This window comes from Portunus trituberculatus, chromosome 48, assembly GCF_017591435.1.
Source record: "Portunus trituberculatus isolate SZX2019 chromosome 48, ASM1759143v1, whole genome shotgun sequence".
NCBI classification, from domain to species: Eukaryota; Metazoa; Arthropoda; class Malacostraca; order Decapoda; family Portunidae; genus Portunus; species Portunus trituberculatus.
Window position 1 is genome coordinate 26351615 of NC_059302.1, and position 15543 is coordinate 26367157.

The 15543-nt window shown below is 36.6% G+C and overlaps 1 protein-coding gene across 8 annotated transcripts in view; it reads right to left on the reverse strand.

The window, feature by feature from the left end:
- Positions 1-254: 254 nt before the first annotated feature.
- Positions 255-15543, reverse strand: part of LOC123498880 (protein strawberry notch-like) — a 30403-nt gene continuing 15114 nt past the window's right edge. For all 8 annotated transcript variants that reach the window (XM_045246391.1, XM_045246390.1, XM_045246389.1 and 5 more), the window contains 17 exons: positions 14640-14980; positions 14174-14415; positions 13648-13801; positions 12626-12760; positions 12210-12357; positions 11657-11800; positions 11466-11552; positions 6847-6936; positions 6252-6590; positions 5823-5987; positions 5496-5608; positions 5090-5361; positions 4703-4818; positions 3744-3931; positions 3365-3603; positions 2865-3061; positions 255-2540 (listed from right to left, as the gene is read on the reverse strand). In XM_045246391.1, the coding sequence (XP_045102326.1) occupies positions 2416-2540; positions 2865-3061; positions 3365-3603; positions 3744-3931; positions 4703-4818; positions 5090-5361; positions 5496-5608; positions 5823-5987; positions 6252-6590; positions 6847-6936; positions 11466-11552; positions 11657-11800; positions 12210-12357; positions 12626-12760; positions 13648-13801; positions 14174-14415; positions 14640-14980 (3095 nt within the window). In that variant the 3' untranslated portion in view covers positions 255-2415. The remainder of the gene's footprint in view (positions 2541-2864; positions 3062-3364; positions 3604-3743; positions 3932-4702; positions 4819-5089; positions 5362-5495; positions 5609-5822; positions 5988-6251; positions 6591-6846; positions 6937-11465; positions 11553-11656; positions 11801-12209; positions 12358-12625; positions 12761-13647; positions 13802-14173; positions 14416-14639; positions 14981-15543) is intronic.

Sequence of the window (15543 nt, forward strand, 5' to 3'; positions counted from 1 at the left end):
GATCTAGTAAATTTTTAGTATGTAGAATGCCTTTCCTCTACTAAACCTCACCTTTTCCTCACTGAAACACAGGTGTCTGAGGCAACTGACAGTTGCTCCTTTTCTCTACCTTCCTACTTTCTCCACCCCCTCCCCCACAAAAAAAAACACATAATTTTTGATAGAGGACACCAATGTTGACCACTATCGTTTTAATAATTTATGATTATAAGTTCTGCGAAACCTAACCAATAGGATCAAGAAATACAAAGAAAAACAAATATCCAAGTATTATTGACTTCTACATGTTTACCTAACAGTTTGGTACAGTACAGTGTAAGTACAGTCCTTACGTTGGTTGTGTCCTGTTGCAGTTGACCGATGGGGAATGTTCAAGGTTACTACTGCGCAGAACTCCAGTGAAGGTGTTCCTCTTAAAAAAACTAAATCCTGTAACTTCTCCATCAGCCAAATGCTTCAATTTCTGATGAGGGCAATTCGTATACAATGTACAGCACGATGAACTGCGAAGTTGAGACATTTTATAAATCATGAATGAGATCTGAAAAAAGCAACCCTATATCCTGACGTTGGCCAGATGACATCCGACACATCAAGAATGTCTGTATGAGACTGACAAATAATACTGAAAATAATTAGTTTTGTGACAAAGGGTTACATTTGGTTAAGCCTAGAAAATTAACCTGCCCACTGGTGAAGGAAGTGACCAAGATATGGTATGAATGGCATGACTGACCTAATCACAATGACTCACATGGAAGAACACCTAACACTGCACTTGTCAGCAGGAGGGATAAAGCTCACCTGCTGCCTCCACAACCACCTAGACTACTTTGGTACACTAAAAACAAACAGAGTTTTATAGTTTTACTAATGTGCTCTACAAAGCATCTACCAAACATAAAAAGCTACTCCGAGGTATTGTTAAAACAATAACAAATTTAGTTGTGTTCCCTCCTGCTGCCAGTTGCTGTTGTGGTACCACTTGTACTATCTACACTGTTGCGTCATCGACACCGTATGCTTGGCAGCCGACCCTGGAGCTCTACGTGCACCACAACGCCCACTGCAACACAACTTTGACTACTGTAAGCTGTACAATTGATGAAGACCCGTTTTTACTGAGGAAATCACTGTAGCCAATCACCTGCATCATCCTGGTACAAAAAAGCTACGGACAGAGCTCCAGGACTTCGGCTGCAACGTTCGTGCTCAGGTCATACGAGATCATGTTGTACAATACTTTGGAAAATGCCCTGTAAACTGATGCTGAGTACCTGCTGATGCCTGTCTGGTGACCATCAGTTATCCACATCCACTGCACTGCCTGTATTGAAGGTACTGAAGAAGCTATCACTGAAAAAGATAAACTCTCAACTTCTACAGATGTGCATTTTGAATTATAATTGGGCAAATTAACAATATCAGTAAACTTGTCTATAGTCAGACTAAAAAAAATCAATTGATTCCTAGAAGTAACTATATACCTTTATACAAAGTATGAAAAATGCATTTATAAATATATACATCAAACTCAGTTATGAAATAATATCTAGATGAATGAGAAGTCCATTAAACCTCTATCAAAATAAATATAGATGGAGAAAGAAATTAAGGAAGTGAAATGACTTTAAACCTAACGTGATGCAATGTTGGACTGGTACTAAATACCCTACGAATAAAATATCATGACTCAATCATACAAGTGTAATATTGAGAGGCAACATACAGTAATTTGTGCACACATAATACACAATGCAAATTACCAAGTGCCAAATTCTATGAAAATCTACAATCCTCCACTAAAATTTATATCTACTGTACTTTTCATTTCTAAAATAGAGTGGTCCTTGGCTTAACAGCAGGTACACTACACATCCATAAATAAGTGGGAGCGGCTCAGTAGTGGTGATAACCTAACAGGTAACTTGCCTAAGTAACAGGTGTCATCCTAGAGCGTGACCCGTGAGCCTGTAGCATCAGGTAAGGCCAATGGGTCACACCTACTGACAGCCTGATTTCTTCAGCATTCAATCACTATGTGAAAGCTGTCCAGAACTGGAGTACACTTTACATTATTCAATCAGATGTTGTACAACTTATTTAAAAGTAACACAGAATCACAATACAACTTTACCTTCACTATCCTGACAGTCCAGTAGTCTCTCCAGGACACTTGCATGGTACACGAGGAACACGAGTGATGGGCGTCTTGATCAACCTGCAGCAACACTCCACAACTTAAGTTATTTAATGATTTTGTGTGGAGTTTGTGCCTTTGTAATAATTATGGGCAGTGACCGTGAGATACACCCAACATTGTGGTTTCTTTGTTCCTTTCTTACATCCAAATTAATCATTCCCTTTTTTTTTAGTCTTTCACATTTCCTGTTCACTATTACAACACACTTGCCATTATTCCTTGCTGTCTTTACTATCACGGCTTTCATCATCAGAGAAGGTTTGCTCGAACGACTCTGTGCTTTCCTCCTCCATGACCATGCATAGCCGCTCCACTAAATTGTTTGGAATGAGAGTTCCTGTAAAGATTTGTAAAGTAAATATCAACAGACTTTTCTTAATCTTGCTCTAAACTGCAAGTGATGGTAAAAAACTTGAATAAGTAAAAATGACAATCCTATTAAATCCCCAGCCTTATGAATGAGCTTCTATAACCACTTTTCTTTCCACATCAAAAAAAAAAAAAATACGACTGATTTTATTTAAAGAACAGTAAATAATAACCAAGGTAATTTACTGACTACAATGGTTAAGGATTTTTATAATTGAATTTTCTACCCTATAAAAATCACAAGAATGATGGCAGTGAGGCCACCAGTTCAAAAACAAGAGTAAATACTCACCCACAAGTTTAATGCCATCACTGGTTTTTAGTCTCACCACCTGCATTTTGGTGGCTGCTGAGTGGGGTGCTGAAGCCAACACATCTTCCACTCGAGCCCACACATTCAGCACCAATCCACACAGCACATGGTAAGTCCGGCGCCGCAAGCCAATCTCACATTCCATTCCACTGTTCACTCTTCGGCAATTCCCTTGCCTGTGTGGTTCGTGAATAGTTGTTTGTAAAAACCATCAAAATCATAAACACTTGGCCTTGAATAATATATCAATGCTTAAAGAAGATCTTATGACAAGGAAGTAGTCATGGTCACTGTGCTTATTAAAAATTCTAACAAAATTCTATGATATGAATGCAGGAAGAGATATAACATTACTGTATAGCAGACATACTCCTATATTATAATTACAGTAACAACTAAAACATTTGCCGAGAGGCGATGAAATGTTTGGTGTGTGTGTGTGTGTGGTTTTTACACCACCACTTCCACTGCTCACTCACCAGTATGCATGAGAGCATATATGACTAGAAGCCTTAAACTGCTCTTCCCAGTGCTCTTGAGCCTCATCTGGGGTTACTTTCTTGTACTTTTTCTTCAGGTCTGTGTATGCTTCCTGCTTCATCTGCATCCCAGTGTTTGGTCTGTAGATGATGAACATACGGGAGGACTTTTCCTTCTTTTTGTTGCCTGCCGATGGTTCAAGAACAGCCAATACAGCTGTCTTCTTGTTGTTTCTCACCTGCAAAATAATAAATTAAGCAATGATTGCTAGCTACAACAATAGCTAACGACTAACAGGTTTCTTACTAAGAAGTCTATTTACTTCCTTTCATGTGCACTAAATAACTAGACAAAACTTGGTAATTACAAGAAACACACCTGGTGAGAGAGGTAGAAGCCTTCCAAGTCTCCAGCAAGCTCTGCCCACTTCTCCTGGACCTCTGCCCATGACAGACCACGTTCTACCAGGACAGTGTGGAGCTCTGTCTTGGCTGTGCCTGTCACATGCTTTCCAACCCAGGTTTTAGTCTTGGTCTTCCGGCAACCCTCACCTCCAATTCCCAAATCTGTGATAAAAAAAAATTTGTTGACTCCATACATAAATAGTTCCTGGTAACTTAGGTTTAATCATAAACTGCTCCTGATAGGAAATTTCAATCCTATATGGCATTAAACAAGATTCATAATGAATGAAATACTGCAATTTGTTTTGTGTTGCTTTAGTGAGTTCTTAACTGTAGTCACAAGTAACTGTTAGCATCCAAATTGTTGCACATGATGCAATTTTAATAATGGGATGCATTTCAGCTTTCAGCTCCTTAATTACTATATTGATGGTGGAAGCTGCCTTGCCACTGCATTATGCTGTTGTTACCTTGTTAACCTTCTCTATGATTTGTCTCATTTTGCTACATACTGCCAAAAACCTAAAGAATAATTGGCATCAAAGTGATGAATGAGAGATAGAAAAGGGAAAAAAAGAGGAGGAAACAATGGGTGAAGGTGAAGGCAACTAGTTCCCTTGCTTTGCAAATGAAAGATACCAACAACACTCATTTCACCACACACTGCTTAAAATCTTAGTAGGTAGTGTTAAGTTTTCTACCTGATAACAAATGCTTGGACAAAGTCTACTTTTAGTCCACAAAGCAAAATTATCAGTATCAAATAACAATTTCTCTTACATTTTAAAATATTTGCTGCACATAACAAGCTTAGCACTTACTGAAAATGTCATGAGTTGAACGATATCTTTCAAGGTGATGATGAGATACCATATCACAACACAACTATCAGCTCTTCCATCCCAGTCAATAAAACATTCTTTAAATACTTACCTAGAATGCCCATGTCATATTTCCCTGTCCTCTTGGCCTGGGAAACTATAGCATTAAGAGTGTCCGTGAAGTATTTGAATAACCTATTTTGTAATTCTACCGGCATGCCTAATATCCTGAAAAATTAAATAGAATTAAATACTGGTTACATATACTAACATTAACATTAGGGACGGACAACATAGCAGTTTCAAATCATTCATGCTACATAATTATTTACACGAAATGACTATGGAAGATATATTATTCAGATATAAAATAAAGCTGTTAATCTAATAACAAATTATTCTTTCATGTATCTTATCTGTTAAAGAATCTGTCCATATCTATACAGAAATATATACAGTTTCACTAAACATAACATAACCACTCCTTGCCATGCCTCACCTGTTGAGGAATTTACTCATATTGTTATAATCTTTGTCCAACTGGTATATGCTATCCTCCTTGAGAATCATTCCCACCCCGACTAAGGCATTCTGGATGTCAGAGAAGAAGTCACCCTTGTAGTCATCAGGGGGAGGAACTATAGGGTGCTCATAGCCCATCATGGTCTTCATGGTGGACTCGAGGGCCATGCGACCATATTTGGTGTCAATGTTGAAGGAAGAGAGATCCCTTGACTCAGTGGCTCTTCTGTCACCATGCGTCAATGCTCCCTGGAAGCAGGAAGTAAGTTAAGCTTCAGACTAAAGAAACAATTCATGGTTGAATTGCACTTGTAGCCAATATCCAGAGAGACAGAGCCTGAGACTACATAATAATATATTTGATATATCAAGACTGGCCTTACCAAGCTCTCTAATCTCTTCGCTACAATGGATGCAAATCTTCGTTCTCCAGCAAGCTCTGAGATAAGGAACACATATTCTGGAGCGTTAACTTGGTTACTTCTGTGAGTGCGACCTGAAAGATAAAATAAAGCCTAACTATTATTGATTCCTTGAGTGAATAATCTTTCCTTTCATTTATTACCATGAACATCAAAAAATATATAAATATAATAAAAAAAACAATGGTACAAAGTATGCCATCTACACTCCGCTACACCTTTCTAGAGAGTACTGAATCAGTACATGAATGGATACATACAGATAAAGCAACTCAAGTAACTACGCACCAAACTGCTGGATTGCTCTATCAGCTGACCAAGGCAGCTCAAGGGTTATGTGAACTCTTCTCCTCTGATTGACTACTCTGCGGTCACTCTGTAGGGAGATACCAGAGCTGGCTGCCTCTGAGATGATAGCAATGTCCTTTTCTGAAGCCATGAACCTCTCCTTCTCTGTAGAGACAAAACCATTATTATTAATAAAAAATTAGTGAATTACTGGTGATGGGTCTATGCCACATTTGTTTTTAACCATCCAGAGTAAAGGAATTAAAATATCTAAAAAAAAGTATTTCCTTATAGTACATTATCATCAGAAAATAAGCAAGCTTAGTGACAAATAGACAAGCACTTAGACAAACTCAAAATGCATAAATGCATAAAAATATTTTTAAAGTAATTTATGGTACTGTTCACCATTATTCTACATCCACTCACCCCTAATATTTAAGATTTCCAGAGGCACATCAGCCTCAGACCTAGACTCATATGTGACCTGGCCATCGTCACTCTGCACAACACGACCCTTGCGCCCAGTCATCTCCGCTACATTCTCCGGCCCACCCAGTTCATCTATCAGTTGGTCAAGGGTGTTAGGCGGAAGCTTGCGGCCCAAATTTTCAATGGATTTTAGGAGGTCAGTCTTCAGCTTGTTTGCCTTCTCCACATGGTCCCTTGGAGGTGGAGGAGGCTTCTCTCCATTCTCCCGACCCTTCCCATTTTTCTGCTTGTGGTTCTTTGGCGGCCGCCCTCGTTTTTTGGGACGGCCCCAGTTCTCTGTGGATGACGCACATCAATTAATTATAAACTATTGGCACAAAATGTTGTAACAAATACCTACAGAAACCAACAAACCACAAAAATAATTCATTAGACATGAAAGTCAAATAAACTATAAATCTCACTCTGTACAAAATCATTACTGCCCTTTTCTTTTGATTACAGAAGGGTGTAGGAAGGCTTTAATGCAAGTAAATAACCATTCCTGAAATAAAAAAAAATACTTCACAAAGAATGACTTAATAATACTAACCTTCATCATCGTAGTCACTGATCCCTGAAAACTCTGATGAGGCTTCAGAGGAATAAATATCCTCATCCTCTTCCTCTGCACCACTCTCACCTGTTTCAATTTTAGAAATTAAATAATATATATATATATATATATATATATATATATATATATATATATATATATATATATATATATATATATATTCTTTATTAAGAACACTTTGTTTTATTCACCCAAGTTTTACATGTTATTAATCAGTTGCCAACAATTCCTACATCACATACTTAGTGATTATACAGTTTTAGTACACATGTTTTAACTCTGTTAAAAAATTTTCTATCTCATTCATTTCTAGGATCATACACTAAAAATATAAAAGATACAGTTCCATCTTCATTCTTTTCTATAATGATAAACATCTGTTCATGAAAGACTTGCAGCATAAAATGCCAGCATATTAATGTTGGATAACTTAATATGTGTCACAGTGCTGTGTGATAATTTTTCTGCATTATCTTTCTTTACAAAAATTTTACATCCTGTTTTTGAGTGAAGAAAATTTTGCACAAATCTGCACATCATTCTTCACATATAGATGCTCTAAAGGTTCTTCCATGAGATACTTCTGCATTGAAAAACAGTTCGTACAAATACCCACATTGACAATACTACTGGTCTTTTATAGTAAAAGTTAAAATGGAAAATAGATGACTATCAATTTCAGTCTCAAAATTTATGTATTCCATGAGGTCATGGCTTTGAAAATGTTCCTCACCTATTGGTTAAGATTATGCTACAAAATAATAATCGATGTCAAAATGAATGTAATAGTTATTTCATATTTCCTAAACTTAAAAATTCTGAGATGAATGAATCAGAATATTTGATTTATTTCTAAATATCCATATTCTCTCTGAGACTATACAGTGGAACCTTGGTTACCAAATGCATTCCTTTCCAAACAAATCAGTTTTCAGACAAAAATTTTTATCTGTAATTGCTTTGGCTCCAACACCAAATTTCAGTTCTCAAACAAAGTTACAGATCCTCCTTGGGATTGTTCCTGAAAATGCAATCACAAAGCGAATGGTCTTATAGGGAAACTAAGATAAAATAAAAAAGGAAATAGGGATGCATTCCCAGAGCTTTATACAAATCTATCCTAAAACCCCATTAAAAACATCAAATATCACATTCAAATACAGTTATTCCCTAAAGTAATAAAATAAATGCAAGAATAAAGGAATAACATAAAATTAGCTAAAAACTTTTGTAAATACTCGCACTATAGTGTCAAGTCCAAATATCCCCCTGAGGCTGGAGCACCATTTGTCCTGATGTCCCTCTGAGGCTAACCAGCATTGTGACTGTGTATAATTTAATTCTCTTATTACATGTATTATTAGTTATGTTATTGTTATTAGTATTCATATTATCATTATCACTGTTACTATCACCACTTATTATTCACATGTATGATGCTTCATATCTTTGTATCCATGATCACTGGTGATGAAGGGAGTGACTCACAAGCCACTACAACAGGGTGGACACATGTCCAGGAATGAGTTCAAATTTTAAACAGCATTCAGGAAGGAATTAAATTCAGAACCAAGATTCCACTATGTATGAAGGAAAAGGCTTGAGAATGCAGGAATTATTCAGCATGGCATCAATAATACTATAACAGTAAGTGCTCATTCATTTAACTGTGAATGTTAGAGAGAGAGAGAGAGAGAGAGAGAGAGAGAGAGAGAGAGAGAGAGAGAGAGAGAGAGAGAGAGAGAGAGAGAGAGAGAGAGAGAGAGAGAGAGAGAGAGAGAGAGAGAGAGAGAGAGAGAGAGAGAGAGAGAGAGAGAGAGAGAGCAGGGGGGAAAACCAGCCAAGGGCAACAAGAATTGTGATTATAAAAGACCCACTAGGGTGCCAATCCTGGTTGCCCTTATCAAATGGATTTTCAGCAAAGTTCAAATTTTGACTCGTATTCTATATTCACTTGGCCAAGAAATTACTAATGCTTACAGTATTTTCACAGATGTTCCACTTACCCACCAAAAAGTCTTTAATAACTTTTCACCAGACATCTTCAAAAATAATTATGAAGATTACATAGAACTAATATAATGACAACATTAATTTGTTCTGTATCTTACTATCAACAACTGCCTCAGATCTCAAAAGTTACCCAACATAAAATTTTTGACAATCTTGTTAATTCACTCAGTTGCCAGACTGGCAGAGTGGAACACATCTTTGTACAACCTTCCACTATAGAGTTGTCATTCAGTACAGCAATAAAAGATGCAGGTATTGCAAGACATTCATTCTGTACAAATAAACTCATGGCTGGTTGATGGATAAAACTCTTAATACAACTGTCAAAAGTATGCCTGGTCCACATATTTGGGAAACACAATTAGGCCATACACAGCCTCATTGTTAAGCTTTTAGTATTAAAACCTGTATTTGGAATTTACCCATCTTTCTATTATCTCAATTATTATTGCTATATGTATTAACTATGTGTCATTGTAACACCAACCAACCTTGAAGGCATGACATATAAACACAACACTCCCAAGAACAATTTTATAATCTAGATATCAAACAATGACCAGCAGCTGTACCCAAGGTGTATGTAAGTCCATCTACAGGACTGAATGCAAGGCAGATCATGTAATAAGTATCCTCTCTTAGTCGTAGACTGACAGATAAGACACACACTGATCTTGAACTAACAGGTCTTTAATGCTGTATAGTTACCCTGGATAGTTGGCTAACAGAAGAGAGTAGATATCACTTTCCTTCTCTACATAACACATGAAGCACGAAGTTGAAAGATCTTTGTCCCTTGTCTGAAAACCAAAAGCCAGCCCCTAAGGGGATAAATGTATAGCTGGCCTAGCTGAATGTCAGTTGTCTACCAGAGGTAAATAAATGGTTACGGAAGTGGGTATCATCAGTAAAATATGTAAGCCAATCATATCTATGCAATAAAAGCACCAAATTACAGTTTACCACATAAATGAGCATCTACTGTATATTCAGTTTAACTTCAATGTTGACAAAAGCATATTACCAATCTATTTTTTACAAGATATTCAACCATGATTAAGCAAACAAAACCACACATAATCACACCTGACCCTCAGATTCCTAGACCTGTTTCCCAAATGTTTTTCTTTTTCTTTTTTTTTTTTTCTTTTTATCTTGGACAATTTTTCTTAATCTTGAACAAATTCTTGGACAAGCCCAGTATAATATATACTTACAGCTCCTGTAGCTGTTACTGTTTGGGATGGTAAATAGTGGCAGCCAGTCACCAGATTGGTGCAATCTATTCTATATATATGCACGCACACACAAACACCTGAGAGAGAGAGAGAGAGAGAGAGAGAGAGAGAGAGAGAGAGAGAGAGAGAGAGAGAGAGAGAGAGAGAGAGAGAGAGAGAGAGAGAGAGAGAGAGAGAGAGAGAGAGAGACCACCTCTCTCACCAGAATGGTAAAGAGACCATAAATAAAAAAAAAAAATCCTTTTGACTTGTTTAGATCCTACAACTGGAAGAGTCTGGGATGGCTAATGGGTACTATTAGCTATTGGATTGAGTCACATAAACATGGGTAGTGCCACTCAATAAGTGATTCCCATATAAACACTCTCCTCTATTAGTCTAGGAATGTGAGGGTGAAGTGCATTTCAAACACTCAGCAAAACATGTCCCAATAGAGAAAGGAGTACTTGGCATTGGTTACATTACTCATATGTAATACTGCAAGAGAATCCAACTCATGTTAGAGTTTGTAGCATTATAAGTAATTTAGGTATTCTATGTATTGAAAACTTATATTCAGATTCATTCCCAGCTAATCTATCACATATTAGATACTTGATGACACCACAGACTTGTCTAAAAATTTATACAATACATAATTAGCTATTTTAAAACAAATTATAAATCTACTTTAAATAAACTGCACTTTACATGCACAGTTGCATGCAACTATCTTTTAAAAAGTAAAGTAAAACTGAACATATATATGAAATTATACAAAATAATTAGAAAAGATATATACAAATAAACATAATATGATCTTACAAGCACAACCTTTTCACTATAAGAAAAAAAATAAAAGCTGCCAAACTGCAACATAAACTGGCAAGCAAATCCATGTTGTTACCTAAAGCCTGGGCTGCAGGATGAAAGAGGGTGAGCTGGTTAGGGAGTAGCTCTACAATCAGTCAGTCATTTGACAAAGTCTTCTGATTTTACACTGACTTTTCCCTCAAAAGATACAATGTCTAATTTTTGGTTTATGTTTTGCTTTTCTTGTCTGAATTATCTACAAATCTTAAGCACTAGTACCTATGTCACTCCTTCCTCTATGTTACTGTCCTCAGTTTTCATTTCTTTCATTTACTATGTCCTCAGTTTTCATTTCTTTATCTACTAAATATACTATCTCCTTTTTTTACTTCAATGTCTATTGAAGATTCTGATACATTTAAAAATTTAGCAAAGTTTCACAAATCAAACTTTCATCAACACTCAACTCTTGCATCAGTTACCTTAATATCTGAAGAAATAAATGGATGTAGAACTGACACATCATAATAATGAAGGACCTTTGCCACTTACCTGACATCTCAAAATCAGAGTCCTCCTCATTATCTGAGTGAAGGTCTTTGAATCTTTTCTTGGCTGCTCGTTGTGCTGCCTGGCGTACTGCAAGAACCACTGCATTTCAATCCTTCCCAAGATTATCAATTCTTATCAGAATAATATATATTGACAACAGAAACAATCTAACTTTGTATGATCTGTCTTACCTGGTTTCCTCTTGGAGGTTTTACCAGTGACCTCATCAATAATATCTTTGAATTCCTTGCTGGTTTCTGAGATTCCTAAAATCTTATTGATACGGTTCCTATCTGGAGCTGGAAAATGCTTCTCCACAAGTGTCTCCAAAACACCTGAAAAAATCAACACAGGAATAATGCAAATTAGCCACGTTTATTAATCAAATAAAATAAGATGCCATGGGCTTGTTTAATATCTTAATTCTGATTTTCAAAAAGTTCCAATATCAATTTGTAGTAATCAACAAGTATACCATATTAACACAGTTGCATGTTATCTATTCAAAAAAATGTGCCCACTGAGGCTTCAGATCTATAAAAAAAACAAAGATGTCAATGCCTTCATGGGACAGATGTTAGGTACAAAAGTCACAAGCATTCATTTCAATGTACACACACACAATGGATCCCCAATAATGTAAGTTGATAATTTCATGAGACCCGAGCCAAGCCAGGCTGAATTTTGCATAAAAAATGGAATATCCAAACCCATGGAGAAGAGAGACCAGGCAGTTGAACACACCTTTGGCAGTGGAAACAAAGTCAGAGAGTTCTCCATCATCCCTTTCAAGCTGTTCCAGAGTACGGGCTTCTCCAGTTGACTGAAGGCCAATCACCACACACCTGTTGGTCTTGACAGCATCTCTCGCTAACCTCACAGCATGTTCCACCTGTCATCATAAACACACCACATTGTTGATGGTATATTGGACTTTTCATGGTTCTTATCCTTTCCACATGGCTTTATTAAGCTCATTCATCACAAGTCTACAAATAACTAAATATGCTGGGATTTTATCTGTTCTACTTATGAGGCACACTCTAATCAATATCTACTGATCAATATATTGCATGTTTTGAAAAATCACTATGCTATTTACAGCTATGAACATAAGATATCTGCTAAGTGAAAACACCAAATATGATGACACAACTGACCTTTGATGCTATACACAGGTACTTGAAGAAGCGTTGATGTGACGACCAGAATTGCCCCCACATTGACTTTTTCATACCCTTCTCAGCATTGATCAACTCTGAGGCCTCCTGGAATTTCTGTCGGGCATCTACCCACTGAAAGATTGAACAGATAGAAACATAATGGGTAACTGATATTGCTATCTATTAATCTGGCATGAGGATGTAACTATGTATATGCCTTCTTATAGAAAGGTTTAGAAAGGCAATATGAAATGCACCACAGTACAATCTGTGGTGAAAGAGAAAAAATCCAGAGGTCATATTTTCTATAGGTTTTCTCAAGGTAACTCAAAGGAAAGAAAGAAATGGAAATGGGGAACTGTCACTCTCAGTATTTTCTTTGTAACAATTAAACTATGCATAATGTGAATGCCTTGTCTTCCACAAGCCTCCTTTCAAGTAGGAAAGCAGCCAGGCATATAGATAAACAAACATAGGTTTATAAATCAGAACAATATCTCTTATGAAGTTAGACAAGATTAAGCTGTCTGCATGCACACAGTTCCAACCAAAAACATTAACCCAAATCTTAGCCTCTAAAGGAAAGAACACTGATTTCCACCAATTGCACAGTGTGCAGATAAGATAAGACACATCTGGGCTTCTCCATATCAGAACCCTAAGGCAAAACTGGTCTACTTCTGCACCTTAACAGACCTAGCATGGCCTTTCCTGCTTGTGAACTGATCAGACAAGAAACATAAACCTCCACAAGGCCCAAGGCCCGCAAGACTGCATTACCATTTATGTATTCACAACAGCCCCTCATTCAGTCTTCTTAAGTAGAATTACTTATTCTTATTCCATTATATAGCTCACACATTTCTGTCAGACACATCACCTACTTCATTACACAACATACACTTCTAGAAGTATGATATAAATATATTATTGTTATTGCTATAACTAAATGAAATAAAAATTCATAATTGCTTGATATTGGAAAAAATCTCCAAGCCAAAAAATATCATTTTACTTACCAATTTCACAGATTCATCATACATGTGCTGAAAATCTTCATCTAAAGGAACTTCCTCTATTCTAAATGCTACTCCATGAAAACTGAGTTGACGAGCAATGTACATCCCACGCAGCTTCATGTCCATTGCCACAATCTCCATAGCACCAACACCTCTGTGGAACATATTCATGCCATGACTTTTGTTATAGTATACTTTATCAAATGCTGGCAAATATCAATACCTTTTAAACAATGCAGTATATTGCAACAACAAATTATCTACTTGTTATTGGGAGTTATTCTACTTAAGTAAATAACAATCTTTCTCCATCATACTGAATGTTTCAATTTTCCAACAGGACTTCATAACCTCAATGAAAACAAAAAATTCTAGTTGTAACAAGTTTTTCTCTCTTTTCTTGTACAAGCAGCAACTATTATTTGCCATTCCTTAAGGAAAATCCCTTGACGAAGGCAAAACATGAAATATGTAAATAAATAAGTAAAAACAATATTCCTGGTGGACCTTGAAAGGTGACACTCACCTCTTTTCCACAGCACTGATAAAGTCACTGAACTCTGGAAAGGGAGTGCCCTTGCCCCAGATGCCAAGCCGGACCATATATGCCATATTTTTGGGCTCAGAGGCACCTGTGGCTGAGGCATACACCACCCTTGCTTTAGGCAATCTGGTCTGCAACTCCAACACAGTTAAGCCAGTCTTTGTAGGCTTTCCAGATCCAACTGGACTCAAATTCTTGGCTCTGTGGCATTCATCAAATACAATCTGTGCAAGAAATATGAAAAGCAATGAAAAAAATTATCTAATCAAACCATTTTGATTTGCTAATGCAAATTACTTATTATGCAATGAGGAAATGTCTTTTAACGCTAAAACACAAGTATAGATTTCAGTAGTTAAACTTAAATAATATTTCCTCAAAAATTTTACTTTCTATGTCACTCAAACAATGACACTATCCTTTCAGCAGCAATGAAAGACATACTCACACAGCCATCAAAGTCATCTCCACACCAGTTGAGTATCTGCTTTAGTCGGGTCTTGTATTTGCCCTGCCCACTTGATGACTCCCCAATTAGAGCTGAGTAAGTAGAATACAGCACACCCTTCTTCACATTACCATTAAGGTCAGAGTTTATCTTGCCGTACTTCATCTTGCTAAGAAAATTAACCTGGATGTGGGATGAACCGATATCCTTCAAATCCCTTTCAGCATCATACTTGAGATCATTAGAAACAGATACCCAGATAGACTTCTTGCGACCCTTGAGGTAATTTTCATAGATAATTCCTGCAATTGTGCGTCCCTTACCCACACCAGCACCGTCACCTGTGAGGAAGACAGCACAATATCCATGTCTGACAAGCAATCCATCATAGGTCATGAAGGCAACATGTGGTGCCCTCACTGTGCTTACATTGTATCTTCATATTCTAGGCAAAAAAAAAAATGAAATTAAGTAAGAACTTAATCCTACAAAAACCTTTACTGATTGAATGTCTTGGTACATACTTAATATTATATTCTACAAAGATTGGAAATTTGTGTGCAAAAAACTTTTCATTACCCACAAAATTAATTCAAATGACAATAAATTAAATGTTTCTAACGTATGACATTCCACTATGTATAATACTTGTCTCTCACTCTAAACAAAAAAATCCACATATTAGTTTACATTTTTTTTTTACCTTAAACATATAATTCTTGGGTAAAATGTGTAGAAATATCTTTCCTGTCATTTGCAGAATCTATATACTATCCTAACAAGATCAAATTCTCAACAAACATTGTTTTCTACATCAGGAAAAAAAATATGTAACCACCCAATAGTGCAAAGAAAGTTATCATGGGAACTCTCATACAGCTGTACCACTGTTGTTATGAAATAA